The following is a 17,277-nucleotide window of genomic DNA, read 5'->3' as shown; positions in this document are numbered from 1 at the left end:
ATCTGAGTGGCTTGTGGCATCTCTTACCTGTATTGTGTCAATCTTCCTAGAACTCTGTGAGTCTGTCAGATTGCAACAGAATTAGCTGTGCGCAAGAGCAGTAAAAGAGGCTTGGGAAAATCTTCCACTAGGTTAGCTGCAGCATGACCACACTCTATTCACAGAGAGTCTATGAGGGTGCCAGTTCCTAGCTTTTTTTTGTCAGAGGAGCTCAAAGCCTTCTTCCACGGAATAATCTTTTCCTAATAGACATGTTACATAGTTCCCCTGTAAGCCAAGACAAGCTCAGCAAGCAATATATTGAACTGGATATGTTTTATGAATGTATTTCTTCTAGGTTCCGAGCACCCACCTTTATCTAATAGCTATAAAACGTAGCTGGTGCTCCCCTATGCTGAGAGGAGTCCTCTGATGAGGACTGAAGTTCATGGTCTGTTTGAGTAACAGGCGTATTTAAATGGCAATTTGGCCAAACCCGGTTTGCATCTAAATTAGGCTGAGCAGACCTGAGGACAAGAAAGCAGCAAGGCTGGGGCTGCATGTTGAGAAAGTGCAAGTGGGAGAGGACAAGAAAGCAGCAAGGCTGGGGCTGCATGTTGAGAAAGTGCAAGTGGGAGATGGTGCTTGGGGAGGAGGAGCAGGGAAAAGCAGCTTCCCTACACTGACTGCCTCCCACCATGCTCTGCTGGGGGCCCATGTCTCCCAGGGTTAGAGGTGTGGTCAATAGAGGAAGGTGTCAGAAAGTTCCCAAGTGTTGTCTCTGGTGCACTTTTGGAGCTGAATTGGGAAGATTTCTGATTCAGTTGCTTGGTGTTAAGAGGACATGTTGCCTCGTGCAGAGATGTTGGAAAACCATACAGGTCCTGGGCTCAAACTGGCCAGGTAAATTTTTATTATGCTTTTCACAGAAACAGATCCATACTGTCAGCATATTGTTGACAACTTTTGGGGGGGTATAGACTCCAGAGAGGCTGGAGAGAGGAGGTACATATCTCAGGCCACTGTCCTAACCTCAGATTTATTGGCTGCCCTGTGCTGCAAAAGTGTCTCATATTGTGATAACAAATAAAATACTGTGCAAGGACTCATTTTCTCCTCTGATGAGCAGATTAAAAACACCAGAACTGAAGTAGGTTTCTTGTTTTCTGGCTAACCCTACCTTACTGACTGCATTTACTGCCTGTAGCAGTGGGGACAGAGGCTCCAGTCTTGTGCTGAGAATTCAGCAAGATTAGTGAAGAACCATGGGGGAGCTCCAGTCACCATGGTAGAAGAAACAGGTGGTGACTGTAACAGGTAAAGTCCTCTGACTTTCTAGCTGAACTATTTTAAACCTTTCCTCCAGAGTAAGAGGTCCAACTTCAGACTCTGAAGAGTCTACCATAAATAGTTGTTGCATATTAGAAGGAAAGCAAAGTAAAAAGTCACTGTTAGTTCATGCACAGCATGTGACAGCAAAAGCTAATCTAATCTTTGTATCTTTGATGTTTAAACTCTTGATTAAGATACTGGTTTTTTTGCATGCTCAAAAGTGCAGTGTCCATAGTAATTTACAAATAAAGATCTCTGCTGTAGCGTGCTAGCTGTGGGCATCCTGGCATCCCCCATGTCCGTAGTTTCTGGATCTGTAGGTAGCACTGCCTTTGGGGGAATTGTAACAGCCGGATTTCAGGAAGAAAAGAGATTTTTGACTAAAGTCAGAGTATAAAATGTTCCCCTTGCCAACTTTAACCTCCTTCCACCACCATTTTCTTTCTGGAAAGGATGTACTTTTGTATAGTCTGTGATCTGAGTTTATCCATGCTTTTCCAGGATAAGCTCAGATTTCTTCAGCTTTAATAAAGACCTTATGTTCCTAAGCATCTTACAGATAATAGTGCTTAATGGGCACTCACGAAAAGAAAAAGTATAACATTTTTAAAGCTATAACCCTGATGTTTATGCTTAAAAATGCTGTTTACTGAATAATAGATGTCTCAAAGTATAGTCTAGGATTTTGAAATGTCTCTGTATTTCTGTGTAGCAGCTTGAGAAAAATGGCTAGTCTTAAAGTAGCTACACTGCAAACTCACAATTCCTTTTTAGCAAGGCTGTATTCTCACACCTGAGGACTGCTCTCCAGCTAGAGTAACCTTTTCAGAACTTCAGTGGAATGAATCTATACATCTTTCTATGGGTCATCTGCTGTCATAGTGAAATAAAAAAAAAATTACCTCATATACTATATTGATTGCTTCTTTCTGGAAAGTGTAATATCCTGTACCTACTGCCAATGAAGGTGGTAAGGCATTTTTTGCACAGATATACCTCCTGTTTTAAATAGATCTGTAAGTAAAAGCAGGTGGCAACACTCCTCTGAATTAAATTTTCCTTACTGTTCTTTTAAATGGGTCTCTGTTGGTTTGTTCAAGGTTTCCTCAACTTTAAGGTTCAATTACTTTTAGTCTGCAACAAATCTTAACATCTTTTTTAAGCAACCTAATACTTTTGAGATAGAAACAGATAAAGTCAGTAAATAAAACTCCAGCTAGTTCCACAGCTCAACGCTGTCTTTTGGTCTTCGTTCAACTGGCTTTCTTTCTGTTCTCCTCATCTATAATATGTAATATAAACATTGGTTTTTTCCTGTGATTGTTCCTTCCTCCCTACTTTGGTGTTGCCTTTCTATCCCTTTCCATTTTAAGAAGTGTCTTGTAGCCCAGCACACAGTCAGTAATTAACATGTCAAGGTGTCTGGATGTCTCAGAGGGAAATCCTCTGACTCAGACAGATATGTAGTAAAACACATACATGTGAAAGAGGGCTCTAAAAGCTTTAAAGAAGAAACCAGAAAGTAGATTTCCCTTCCACTGGGATTTTAAGTTAGAATCATTTAAGGTGGAAAAGAACTTTAAGATTATTGAGCCCAACATTTAACCTAGAACTGCCAAGCCACCACTACACCGTGTCCCTGAGCACCACATCTACATGTCTTTTAAATACCTCCAGGGTTGGTGACTCGACCACTTCCCTGGACAGCCTGCTCCAACGGATGTTAGCTATTTCAGTAAAGAATTTGTTGCTTGGGAGAAGAGACCAACACCCACGTCACCACAACCTCCTTTCAGGTAGTTACAGAGAGCAATAAGGTCTCCCCTCAGCCTTCTGTAGGTGTAACAACCCCAATTCCCTCAGCTGCTCCTTGTAAGTCTTGTGTTCCAGACCCTTCACCCTCTTCATTGCCTGCCTATGGACACACTCCAGCAGCTCAATGGCTTTCTTGTAGTGAAGGGCCCAAAACAGAACACAATATTTGAGGTGTGTCCTCACCAGTGATGAATAACAGGGTAATGATCACTTCCCTGGTCCTGCTGGCTACGCCATTTTCTGCTACAAGCCAGGATGCGGTTGGCCTTCTTGGCCACCTGAGCGCACTGCTGGCTCATGTCCAGTCAGCTGTCAACCAGCACTCCCAGATCCTTTTCCACCAGGCAGCTTTCCTGCCATTCGTCTCCAAGCCTGCAGCATTGCATGGGGTGGTTGTGCAAGACACAGCTCTTGGCCATGTTGAACCTCATCCAACTGGCCTCAGCCCATTAATCCAGCCTGTCCAGATCCCTCTGTGGAGTCTTCCTACCCTCAAGCAGATCAGCACTCCTGCCCAATTTGGTGTCATGTGCAAATTTACTGAGGGTGCATTCGATACTGTCATCCTTATAATTAATAAAGATATTGAACAGGATTGTCCCCAATACAAAGGCCTGAGGAATGCCACTTGTGACTGGTATTCCCAACTAGATTTAACTGCATTTATCTATGTTGTTACATCATGGTGGGAGTGATGCTCAGCCATGAGATAATTTGATCAAAACCTAGGAGCCTTGAAAACAGTAAATAAAACCACTGTCTCTGCAGAGTCCTAGGGTATTTTTGCCACCCAGGTTACACAGCAGAACTACATCAAAAGGCACAGTACGATGAATGGATCTAGCCACATATCTGCAGCCAAGCCATGGTTAACAAACACATTCACTAAGACCATATCGTTAACTAAAGGAACGGCTTTATTACTATATTCCTAAGTGTCCTTCCAAGCATTTTGGTGGGTGGCACACTGAGCCAAAATGTTCACCTGAATCACTTCGCACAAGAGCTGTGTTGGGTGAGGGCTTCCTTGCTGTGCTACAGGGATTGCATCTCAACACGCTGTCTGTTTCACAGGGTTACTGGGGAGCTCTGAACAGAGCAGCTCCATTCATTCCACACATTCTGATTAAAACATAGTTTCGTTGAAGGTGGAGGTTTGATCCATCACGCACTTCTTCAAAGCTCAGAGTACAAGCCGTGCCCTGCAGAGCAGACCAGAATGTGTTTGCAGGCTCAGGCAAAGCGGAGTATGGAAACTCTATTTTGCCTTAGCCAGTGCCCTGCTGCAGAAAACATCTCACACAAAATCTAAGCCTAGTCTGTGCAAGGCTCATCCTCCTAATTCTGGCTCCAAGAAGAGAAGGGAAAGAATTCTTACTCCCTTCCCCTTGCTGCATGGCCAAAAATAGCATCAGATGGGACTTAATGTTGCATGTTTAACTGGGTAATTAGAACCAATTTTCTCCCTCTCCTGTTTTTCTCTCATTTGAAATTAATGCTGCAATACTAGATAGATAGTTTGCCCAAGTATGTAAGGTTGGGGGGTGGGGGCTAGGGGGGAGTAGCAAACAATATAAATAACATATGTATTATCCTGCATTTTTAGTACCTCCTGACTAGCTTCTGCATCAAGTGAAAACAATAATACAGACAGCAAGAGAATAAATTTTTATTTAATTTCTATCAAATAGAGAGTCTTTGTATCTAAAATGATCCTTTAGTTTCCAGCTAGTACTGCCACTGTATTGCAAGAGATAACTAAATCAGGTCAACCATTTTTTTCCCCGTTAAAAAAAAGAAAAAGTTCATTACTTAGAAATTCAGTAACATGAATCATGCCGGCTGAGCCTTTGGGAAATATCTCCAAACTCACAAGCTGAACTCAAATAAATCCCATTGGAAAAGGCAGATCTTTGTATCTTAATAAGCTCAATTTTTTATATACGTACATACACACATACATATTTTCATCTCTCTGCTTTCCACAGGATAAAAGCATCGCTGAATGCAGTACCTTGCTAGAGTGCAGATAATTGTAAAAACCTGTTCCTAACTCTCATAGAGAAATGCTTTAGCAATTTCTGTTTAAGATCCTTTTCCTTTTTCCTCTTTTGTGTTCTTCATCTCAATCTTTAACTAGGTCTTGTTTGCTGTGAGTTATGTATTCAGACCTGGTATGAGGGTTTGCAGTCACAGAACTCGCACCTGTCTGCATGAGGGCTGAAATAAAAATGTGATTTCTGCCAGTTTCATTGCTGTGTAATTAAGCACTAACCATGTTGCATGAAAATAACAGAAAGGCTGAGTGCCTGTGAGAGTTCAGTCTAAATCAAGCAAATTCTGAAGCAGACTGCGAAGCCTGACAAGCTGTACCTCACGTCTTGTTAAAGCTGAGAACAAAATCTTCACAGAAGCAACTGGGATACAATCCTAAACACGTGCCCAGAGGTGGATTTCAGATATGCGGTTTTGAACCTAGGAGATAACTCAATTTGTCAAATATTCAGTGACCTTTCTAAAAACAAACCTAATCTTAAAAAAATAGTCCTCCTGCTTGCTGAATTTGACACTTGAGTTGCGCTCCCTTCCATTTTTCTTTTGTCAGGTTTCAGGTCATGAACCTGTCCAATGTTTCAGCTTCCCAGTGCTACCATGCGGTCATGGAAAGGAAATTGCAGCCATCACCCTGACCCCACAAAGCCAGCCCTGCTCCCAGTTTTTCTGTTTAGTTGCAAATTTCTTGTGGTCTGGAGAAGCTTGCAATCTACAGAGACACCAGGGCCGAGATGGTGGTAAGGAAGGCAGGAAATACAGGTGAGAAACAGAGCGAGACATTTGCCTTTCTGTGCCCACTGTCTCTTCTTTTCTTTTAGATTCAGAAGGCTAAAAAAAAAAATTGAGGGTAGAGTGTAGAAAGGGCAAGGGTGTGAGGTTTGAGTTTTATTCAAAGTCCATCGTAACAGCAGGAGCCCAGAGGCAGATGATGAGTTACAGAGGGATCTGGCATAGGCAATGAAATGGCAGTGACATTTGGCAGGATATAGCAATGAGAGATAAAATCGAAGACATGATGAACAGGAACCAGTCTGGGTGAATGCAAAGATGGTAAATGTGGAGGTAAGGACAGGGGCTTGAAAATTGGCGGGAACAGGATGAAATAGAGCACAATGTGTGGAAGGTTTCCTAAACAGCTTTTGAACAGATTGGAGAGGGAGTGATGGTAGGAAATTCGCTCAAACTCTCAGTTTCACTGTCTGTAAAATGAGGGTGATAATAGCTGCCTAACTCAGAGGTCCCTGTTGCAAAGCTAAATTCACCCGTGCAGAGAATGCTAATGTGTTTAATTTGTATTCCGTGAGCCAAATCCCAAACCCATGCATCTCATTCCATGAAAACCTAGGGGAGTAAACTCACTTCGGTCTGGATTTGTAAGTGTAAAATTAACTTTCTGAGGATTCTGATTGTTAATGATTCTTCCTGAGAAATGGGGTTTTTTTATACACACATAACAGAGTAGTTTATAGGTCATGTGTACATGCGTATATTAGAATTAATAGCCAATTTCTGGACTGATCTTACACAGTTAGTGAGCTAACTTTAAAAAGAAAGACACTGTTAAACTGCCTGCTAAATGTAAGACTGCAAGTAATAACTTGTTTTATTATTCTTTTGGGGTGAGATGAATGCCCAGGCTTCGGTCTATAATGAATGCACTTGCACTGGCTTTTGGTTGGACTACTTGTGGCACAGGAGAATTTATTCTCTGGTAAGAGGCAATAATGGAAAAAAACGCTTGGAGGATGGGATTTCCAGTAGTGAGTGCTTTCACTTCAGGAGGCATGCTCTTCAACTCTGTAAGTGAATGGTATCTGGAGAGAAAACCTTCATAACCACTTTTTTGTCCTGCCCTGCTCCTTTATGGGTCAGCAGCTCTAACCCTACCCCACTGAGCTTCAGAGGTGTATGTGAGTCTATAGCCATACGGGCAGCAGAGTGATGAGAGTCCGTATCTGTATCAACAGAGATCAAGGACAAACTGCATGCAAATTTGGTTTTATGAGTCTCCTACATTAACTTGGCATCAGCAACAGCTTCCCTTTTAGGAAACCAGTGGCACATAGCTGCACAGTCATTAGAATTTTAACTCTCATTTCTATTCATTGACTGACAGGTGGGTTTTAATGAGGTCTCATGGACCTCCTGGTGCTCAGATGGTGCTGTGTAAAGGAGGGGTGGCTTCTCAAAACATAAATCCCTCCAGGAGGTAGCTGTTATGATAGATATGGGCCCCGTGCTTCCACATCACTTAGTCAATATGTTGTCCTGTGCAAAAAGCACCTCCCCAGGTGGATGAGACTATGAAACTAGGATATTCTTTGAGCAAGGAAAGGAAACTTTGACGTCAAACATATAGAAATAAAGTTTTAGCATTAACCGTAAAGAGTTGTTAACCACATAAACCCCTTTTTGTCTAGTAAAGGGAAAAATGAGGAAAAATTAAGTTGTTAATCTTAGCTATATTTTTTTTCTTACCATTCTTCTTAGTCTGTATGTTTTAATATTTCAGATGTTTGGGTTTTTTTACTTCATGGTCAGCATACTTGTTTTGAAACAGGATTCTCTTGAAGTGTGGAAACTGAATAAGGATAGAAATACAGACCACCCTCAAAAATTTATACATCTCTGGTTTTCAGACTATTGGTGCTGTCTTTCTTCTATAAGCCTATTTCCTATTTCATCTGACTTTCTGCAGTATATAATAGAGACTAACAAATAACAAAAAAACCACACCAACACAGTAAGACACTGTTCTTTATTATATTTACTGCGGAGGAGGTAAGGAAAATCTCTCTGCAGGTGAGGCACAGGTTTTAATGCTGTTTTGAAAAATTAGTATTTTACTTTGAAAGCATCAGAGTGATACCACTGACTGAAATCACAGAAACTCCTTCAAGGCTACTCGGACAATTCTACTTACATGTAGCTAAAATAGCATTCTGTTTTAGTTATATTGAGACTGAAATATGTTGGTGAAATACTTTGCATTGAGGAAACCTGTCCAAAGCAGCCCAGGGAGACAGGCCAATAACTGCCATCAGAAAGGTCAACAATTTTTAGCTGTTGCTGTTTATGACTGGTTTTAAAACAGGAACAGAGAATTTTTCCAGTAAGAAGCTTTTGAGCTCTGCCTTGTCTTGAATCAAAATCTTGAGACCCATTGAGAGGTATGGAAATTGATTCAGCTATGACCTTTTGTAAAACTCTCTCAGTCCATGATGACCCCTTTAAATGGAAACATTTGCTTGCTTAGAAGGACTGCAACTGCTTTTTTCACATGTGCCTACTGAGGTGTGCTTTTACATTTTTGACATTTTACTTGCTATGGAATTTTTTTATCTTCAGAGGATGAACGGGGCTGATGCTCTGTCATAGTTGTCAGTTTGACTTGCATCCCTCTCTCCTCTGCAGAGCAGGCACTCATGTGGCTCAGCTCTCATTTCTGTCAGAGCAACATTAGCCAAGTAGTCATTTTCCTCTTACTTTCCACAGCTAAATTCAAAGTAGGGGCAGATATGTACTTTTTTCCCGTCATCCTTGCAGAAGTCACTTTATAAAGTAAATACTGAAAGTGAAAGATTTCCTTACACATGTGCATTGAAGCAGGGTTATCAGTTAATTGAAGATGAATGCTGGGTATTCCCGTTGATCTGCGCACATGTGACAGGCAGAGTTACTCCCTATGTGCAATAGGATCAAGTAACCTGTGTCTGTCATTGCTCCCCAGCTGTACATGGTGAGAGAGCCTCTGGAAGATGTTGACATCTATGTGAAGCACGGCAACCCCTATAGCTCTAGCACTCACCTCGTTCCATGTAGGCAGCTTCCTGTTGACTATAGGTGGACAATCCCACTCCTCATGGGAGCAGAAATTGTGCCTCTGCAGAAGAAAGGTCAGGTGCGCTGCTGACCAGGACTAGGCAGCCTTTGGTCAGCCAAAGCTACTGCAGCGGATTCGCTCTCTGACCAAGTATGGGGACAAGGGGAGGGAGATGAAAGGGAGGACTTAAAAAGTTTTGTATCGTGTACATGCTAACAGCAGCCTGCGTTGAAAGCCAGTGCTTGTTTTTGTGCTTAGCAGTAATAACCTCATTTCTGGAGTCTCGTATCTTAAGGTAACATAGATTTTTTTTTTCCCCTTTCAGAATCCTGTTGTCAGTTTGTTTTTAAGACATTGTATGGTAATTACTTTATTTAAATGAATCATCTGACAACCTAGTTCCTCATCAAACTTGTCACCCTACTATTTCTCTTTTAAGCTGGACCTTACAATAAATTCTAAGCTTGACTGTAAATCACCAGCAGAACACAGGAGAAGAGAAACTATTTACTGAATTGCTGTGTGTCATTAAGGATACATGGATGAAAACACAACAACATAGAACAGACAGATTTTATCTGCTAGCTTGATTGTAATGCAAGTTTATGGACTAATTAGACTCTTTTTACACACATAGGTCCCAACAGAACAGTTAAGCTCACATAGGTAGCAGTTCAAACTTTTCACAAAACAACTATCCCAAAATTCACTCACAGTAAGAAATAATTTCCTCCACAAACTATGGCCTGAACTTTGTTCATAAACAGTAGAGCACCTCTCTTTGTGCTTACTTTAGGCTTTAATCAAGAGAACATTTAGTCAAGTAAACATTTACTCATTTGGAAGGATGACTTTTGTGATCTTAAAACTTAAACCCATCCTGGGGGGGTGGGGGGGAAACACTAGCCTTCAGAGACTCTAAATGGCACCCTGCTTAGTATCACCAGTTCAGTTTCCTGTGTAAAATCATGAACCTCTTGACAATCTTTCCCACTTTTACTTCGACTTATCCAAAGTATCTCACCAGCAAATTAAAGCATGAAACCAAACTTCTCTGGAAGTGTTTTACTGCTATGTTAACATGTACAAAAGGAAACTGGAAAGGGGTACCAACATACTGATTATATAACTGACTTTCAGAAAGACCTAAATGAATGCATTTGAAGGGTAGGTGATGATGCATCTGAAGTTTTGATCAATTTGTTTAGGAAACACATCTATACAAGACTTTTACTCTTTCCATCACTACTCTTCACCCTACACTCCTTTCTTCTGACCAGTGAGTTCCTAGTCTTTTTTAAAGTGAACCAAGCAAAAAATCTGCAAAACTGGATCAATTTAAGTAAATTTACATGTAATAGGCAACTAATTAGAGGTCTGGAGAAAGTTCTAGTCTAAAAAAGAGAAAGTGCTTGTGTATGTACAGGCATGAAACTTACCTCAAAGGAAGAAAGTAATACAAGCACAGCAAAATGGAGAAGATTTTTGCCAAGATCGAGTAGTAGGAGACCCATCCTATTTGGTAGGTAGAGGTGGTGATTACTCTGCTTTATTAAACAGTTATCTCAGGCTATCCATTATACTCAGTGACTTGGACCTTCCTTTTTGATACTATGTTCTGCTAATTCTAGTAACGGTCTAAGCAAAACACAGCAGTTTTATCTTGCCAGCTGGAGCTCAAACTGACCCTACAGCTAGCTGAAAATACTCGTCATCCTCATGTGAAAGGAGGAAAAGCAAGTTTTAGTTAACCAGAATAGTAGAATTGTTGGTGTCATCATTGGAATGAGGAATTATAGGATCTGAAAAAAACCAGACATTAGATTTTTTTTTTTTTTTCTCCTTCCTTCTGGTAATTCTGTACTTTGCAAATCTGGAAAATCCTGCTGACTCACAGAATTCCATATGAAGTTTTACATTTGGTTCCAAAACGAACACTCAGAATTTTTTTCCCAGCTAATTCTGTTGTCATAGTCTCCTGTAATCACTTGTATGTTTTGTGATGGTGGGGAAAAAAAAAAAGAAATTATTTAAGGTTCTAATACAATCACATAGTGGATAAGAAGTACATGTAGTGAACAGGAAAACTGCTTAAGTCATTTTAAAGTTTTGTTATATATGGGTTTTATAGATCATAGAATCATAGAATAGAATCACTATGTTAGAATTACAACCGTACCTGTCCACTACTAAATCATATCCCTAAGCACTTCATCTACCCGCCTTTTAAACACTTCCAGGGATGGTGACTCAACCATCTCCCTGGGCAGCCTCTGCCAGTGCTTGATAACCCTTTCTGTGAAGAATTTTTTCCTAATGTCCAATTTAAACCTCCCTTTATGCAGCTTGAGGCCATTCCCTCTTGTCCTATCACCTGTTACTTAGGAGAAGAGACCAACACCCACCTCTCTACCACCTCCTTTTAGGTTTTAGAGAGTTGTAGGTTGTAGTTGTAGCTGTAAAGAGTGATAAAGTCTCCCTTCAGCCTCCTCTTCTCCAGGCTAAGGTAATATAATGCTGTGTATTCAAAAGTAGCTAGAGATTACATTGCCAACTTGATTTTGATAGCCTCCAGTGTTTTCATTGCCGAGTTAAAATTCGAAACAGGTTTTAATTCCACTGTGTTCCCATTTCCTGATTGTCAGCTAATGACTGCACTATTCCTACTGGTGGCATCAAAATTGCAAGAGATTGTAGCACATTAGCTGAAAACATTCTGATGCTCAGAAAATATGAAGTGATATCTAGGGCTCAAATTTCACATAGGGAAATGTGAAAATATGTAACTGAGAAATCCAAAGTATTCTCTAGTGACTTCCACTAAATGAGTAAATTATACTTGCAAAATCAAGTACTGAAGCTGGAGATTACTGTTTAAAGGAGCTATTTTTTTTCAAATTAGCTGTGTTTGTTATGCATTCATCAAATCCCAATGCTCCTAGACAGCCTGAATGTGTTGTTGGCACAATAAAGTCTCTAGAGGCTAGAGGGAGTAGACACCCCATTATAAGTGGGACAGTCAGTTGACTTGAAACACAGCCACCTTTACCATCTCAGACTATATGCAAAAGCATTCAGAATGCTTCCAAAATTCTGTTTGGTTAGTTACTGGTTGTCTTCTAGAAAACCTGCTTCCAGGTTAAAGAAAAGTCTGGATTCCCCTAATTTGTTTTAAAAAAAAGAACTAGACGATCATACACAATTTTCAGTTATTTCAATTTGAAAGGTAGAAAACAAGTTCTGACAAACTGAGCTGCACTCAAAGAGCAGTTGCCCAGCTGGGATTGCACAGAATGGGGTGGGTTATGTCTTTGTACAAATAGTACAAAACAGATGTTGGAAGAAGAATCTAGAGGAAGGATAGGAAGTTGAGAGCAATTTTGCTAGATCCAGCTCTGTCCTTGGAAAAAGATTTTAAACCAGTCCCATCGTGGTACTTGTAGACACTGTGCCACTGGAGAGATCACTCCACACTTTGGCATGGAAGTAAAATCTTCTGTGGGAACAGGAGTGGCTCACTAGTGTTCTATGTCAAGAAGTTCTATTCATTCAGCAACAAGCTTTGAAAAAGTGAAAGGATGCACCTCACCCTGAGCAAAGTAAGATACGGCCATTGATGTTGCTGAAGGTTTATAAAAAACCAAAGCTCTACCAAGACACTACCAAGATACTGACCTCGAGTGGAAACTTTCCGCTCAAACTCCTAAGTCACTTCTGAACGTGGATATTGTACTACCAAGATCTGCAGAAACACTTTACACACAAGCTTTATCTCTAAACATAGATTGGAGTGGAGCAGGGGGAACAAGACCTCTGAGTATCACTGCTTCTGTTAGCTGGGAACTTGATAGAAATTTTCACAAGCATTTAAAATTTTTACTTTGAAAAGCCTGACTAATATACATGAATCATCTTTCACAGATGTTTTTCTAAGCAAGATTCATAATATTGAGTTAACCTACAGTGGCATCATACATAAAAACTAATGAACCCATATGCTTTTACTGTACTGCTTTTAACAACAATTTTAAGTGTTTTCCTTTACGATCTCTCAGATTATTATTGCTCATAATTTATTTTTCTCTTTTTATGTACAGTGATGAAGACATGAATAATACCTCTCATTTATCTCTGTTTCAACAGGAGGGATATTTGAAACTGTGGAAAATGAACCTGTTAATATTGAAGAATTGGCTTTCAAGTTTGCAGTCACCAACATTAATAGAAACAGAACACTGATGCCTAATACCACATTAACCTATGACATCCAGAGAATTAACCTTTTTGATAGTTTTGAAGCCTCAAGAAGAGGTAATCATCTCAATTACTGTGTCCGTAACTCACATGTTCTATACTACCTTTCCCCAGCCTGGTCTCCTTTATTTGCTACAATTGTAATATGTGCATAGAAACGGTAACATAAAATTTATCTTTCAAAGTTATTTGAAATAAGAACAAAGCTGGACTTGGACTTGTCATCTAGTTTCTGATAAAACACCTACATACTGTTTGCATGCTAAGACCCCCAGATGGAAGGTGGCAAGTCCAACCCATTTTTCTTTCCAAAAAATAGATTTGCCACCTGGAATTCTGCAGAATATGATCACAGACTAACAAGGAGCACAGTGGGATGTCACAACCCATTATCAGCACACATTATGGAGATATCTGTTATTTGTAACAAATTATTTCTGTTGTACTTTACAGAACAGAGGCCAATAGCCTCCCAGTCCTGAAATATTAATGCTTCAGAAGCTTAGAGACAGAAATAAATTTCTCTGTTATAAACAGCTATATGGACTGGAGTGGACAAATTTGGAATTCATTTGCCTATTCTTTTATTTTTCTCAGAGGGAAAATTGTAGTCCAGTTTACTTGCAACTAATTTATCTGCAGACCAAGAGAGAAAGGGAGGAAAAAGTTGCAAGTCTCCTTAAGCACAGTGTATTTCTTCACCTCTAGGAGGCAATCTTGAAGTTTGCTAATATTTTGTATGCATCAATCTAGCTCCTCAAACTAGAATCATGTGGTGTGCACACAATCTCACGCAAGCAAGTCTGGAGAAAGATCCGTAAGTCTCTAAGACTTTGCAGACATGCTTTGCTGTTACTATAACATCTATAATCGTAAATGGTGTAAGATAGGCTTGCTCTAAGGCAAAAAATTTGTCTGCTATGAGGTAAATGAAGGCTGGACAATAAGCATGTTTCACTTCACAAGTCATGCTCGAATGCTAGTGAGCTGTTGCCTTCCAAATGTCTAAATCACTAAATTCTCCTTGTGTACTCCGGTTTCTTACTTAAGACTGGAAGAAAAGGAAAACACTTTGAAAGAACATCAAAAAGAGCTTTAAATTCTCTTTACTGCGTTATTTTTCAAATATCAGATACATGCTGGAACTGCATGCTATCAGAAATCAAGTATGCTGGATTTATGATCCATGTAATCCAGACAGACAGGATTTTAGATTCCCTGAAGAGTGAGAATCTCTTCTGTGACTATTGTGAAAGTACTTTATTCATTTAATCTGTAGGAAGGAGTTCATTATAAATATTTTTGTAAAACTACATGCAAGGAATCCATTCAGACAGTAGTAATTTCTTCTCATCATGAATTATTGATATTATTTATGCAATTTGCACATTAAACCCTGTGATCCTTTAAGAAGCCTTCTGAATTAAACCTTGAAAGCCTGTGCATTTTATGCTGCCTGTAAAACACTCATTTGTAGACTGAAAACAGAAAATAATTTTTCTTTCATATTCTATTACTATCAGAGAGATAAATTCTAATTTAAAAAATCTCAACTTGTGGATGTTTGTGTACTTAGTTTTTTATCTTTGTAATGTCTAAATTTCCCACAAAGAACTGCCTTACAAAGAGTACAGCACTGCAGCTCAGCACGGGGCTTTGTCCCAGTTGACAAAGACCTTATTAGAAACACTTGCCGTGAATTTTGTTAATGGACAGAAGTAATTAATATTGCTTCATTTTTTTTCTGTTACCCTGAAAAGACATAGGAGAGGAAGAAAAATGAAAAGACACCTACGGGAGAGATACTTTTGACTGAGGTATAGGCACAAGGAAAGGTATTAAAGTGTCAGTGTGTGTTGATTCTTTATTTCCCTGTGTCATTACTGAGGGCTTTAGGCTTTACTGCCTGTTGTATAAACAGAGATTATGGAGCACCATGAATCATAGTGCCCTTTACTGTTTATATTCCTTCAGTAGCCTGAAATTAAGGCAACTCACATTGGTAGAGGCTTACCAGTCATGGAGGGAATCCATATAGTGCCTGTTGTGATTCTGTGAACATATGTATTTCCTGACATGCTGCCATGAAACTTAATTCATATGACATCCCTTTGGCAAGCTCACTGCCAGAAAGCTCTTGGTTTCTCTAGGGAAATGCCATTCTGAGAAAGGCAGTTTAGGAATCAATGTGATCTGAAGGTAATGAGCAGAGAAATTTTGATTTTCATTTGTAGGAAGCAGGTTCTAGCATATAATGCTAATCAGTAAAGCCATTTTCAGGAACCATTTTCAAATACCTGAATGGATTTGTAAGCAACATTGTCACCCATTTTCACTTTGAAATTATGGGGATCGATGAAGAATAAATAATCTCAACAAACATCACACAAGTTGCTTGCTTTTTGCCAGCTATTAGCTTCTTACTCTCTCTTTCTCTCCCCATCAGCATGTGACCAGCTTGCTCTTGGTGTAGCTGCTCTGTTTGGACCTTCCCACAGCTCCTCTGTCAGTGCAGTGCAATCCATTTGCAATGCACTTGAAGTCCCACATATTCAGACCCGATGGAAGCACCCAACAGTGGATATCAAAGATGCATTTTATATCAACCTCTATCCCGACTATGCAGCCATCAGCAGAGCAGTTTTGGATCTTGTACTATACTACAACTGGAAAATAGTAACAGTAGTATATGAAGACAGCACAGGTAAGTAGCACTGCTGCACTGCAGATCGTATACTTCTTTAAATGTACATGCATGCATAAATTCTGTGAGAGAGAGAGAGTGGCTGTGATAGTTCAGTTTTGCATACTTACAGCTGTTTTCCCCAGAATATAGAAGAAAAAGGTCTCTAAAGGCTCAGCTATCTTTCTGTTGCTATTCTTTTTGGAAAGCTGTTTATTTCATCAGACCTTAAAAAGTCGCCAAGAGGTAGCTCCTAGATTTTGAATACTCAGTCATGTTTTGCTTCCTATTTCTGGAACAAATATCACAGCTTAAAACAGATAAATATTCTAGTGTGGGGCTGATTAGGGTTTCCCTCTCAGTGAGTGGTTGATCTTTAAAGGAATGCATCTACAGAAGTTCAAGATGCAGGATTTTTAACGTGGAGACTATATTGTTGCTTGAAACTGTCACAGAAACAGTCAACCCCCTTGTCCCCCTTGTCAACTGGGTACTGAAGGCTGAAACTTGCAATTCATGTAAACGTTTCTGGCCTGAGAGTCCTAATTCAAAGAGATCATTCATTCTTAGTGACAATAACCTTCCCTTGGGGCGCACAGTTGTCATAGCTGTCCAGTGACATACCATGGACAGTCAATATCAGTAACACATTCCTTTCTATCCGGGGAGGGCTAAAAAAAGAAAAAGATAATGACAAACTCATTCCCTGGTACAAATTATTTAAAAAACAATTGTGGAAGACTGTCAATGTTGTAAGGAAGTCCAAGCCACTGTTGCATGTCTGTACATAGACTTTATTGCCCCTGTAGTTGATACCTTATATTGTACTGTATTTGTTTCTGAGAAATGTATTAGCTGTTCTGGTCACTGAGAGAACTAAAGTGCTCTCAGAAGGAGTCTTGTCGAGTAAGATTATACGTCAAAATTTATTCCAAGCATGACAGCAGAGAACATAATCTCTCCTACAGTGTAGACTGAGTCATGGATTAAGGGTTCGTCGTCTGTCTTCACAAGAAAAGGTTTGCATGTAAACAAACCATTAAAAGCTCAGATTTATCTATGGCTCTCTGGTCAGAACAGAGGTAGGACTAAGCAGGGGAGGTGCCAATGGATTATTATTTGCAGGGAACATAGTACAGGTAAGGGCACATTCTAAACAGTGGGAAAGATTTTCTTGGAGATATCATATCTGATATCTGTAGAGAAGAAGAAAATGGAGCCAACTAAATAAGTCTTGCACTGAAATTCCAGTGTAAACTCTCACTGCCATCCTTGAACTCTACTTTTTATGGTAAAGGTGTAGCTGGACCAACCATACCCATTTCTGCTCATTAGT

At 39.9% G+C, this 17,277-nt stretch overlaps 1 protein-coding gene across 2 annotated transcripts in view; it reads left to right on the top strand.

Moving 5' to 3' along the window:
• Positions 1-17,277, top strand: part of GRIK1 (glutamate ionotropic receptor kainate type subunit 1) — a 168,119-nt gene that overhangs the window by 76,000 nt on the left and 74,842 nt on the right. For both annotated transcript variants that reach the window (XM_069870936.1, XM_069870945.1), the window contains exons 2-3: positions 13,148-13,315; positions 15,705-15,962. In XM_069870936.1, the coding sequence (XP_069727037.1) occupies positions 13,148-13,315; positions 15,705-15,962 (426 nt within the window). The remainder of the gene's footprint in view (positions 1-13,147; positions 13,316-15,704; positions 15,963-17,277) is intronic.

Source organism: Phaenicophaeus curvirostris, chromosome 1 (genome assembly GCF_032191515.1).
Source record: "Phaenicophaeus curvirostris isolate KB17595 chromosome 1, BPBGC_Pcur_1.0, whole genome shotgun sequence".
Lineage (NCBI taxonomy): Eukaryota > Metazoa > Chordata > Aves > Cuculiformes > Cuculidae > Phaenicophaeus > Phaenicophaeus curvirostris.
The sequence above is the reverse complement of the archived record's forward strand: the minus strand, read 5'-3'. Positions and strand labels throughout refer to the sequence as shown.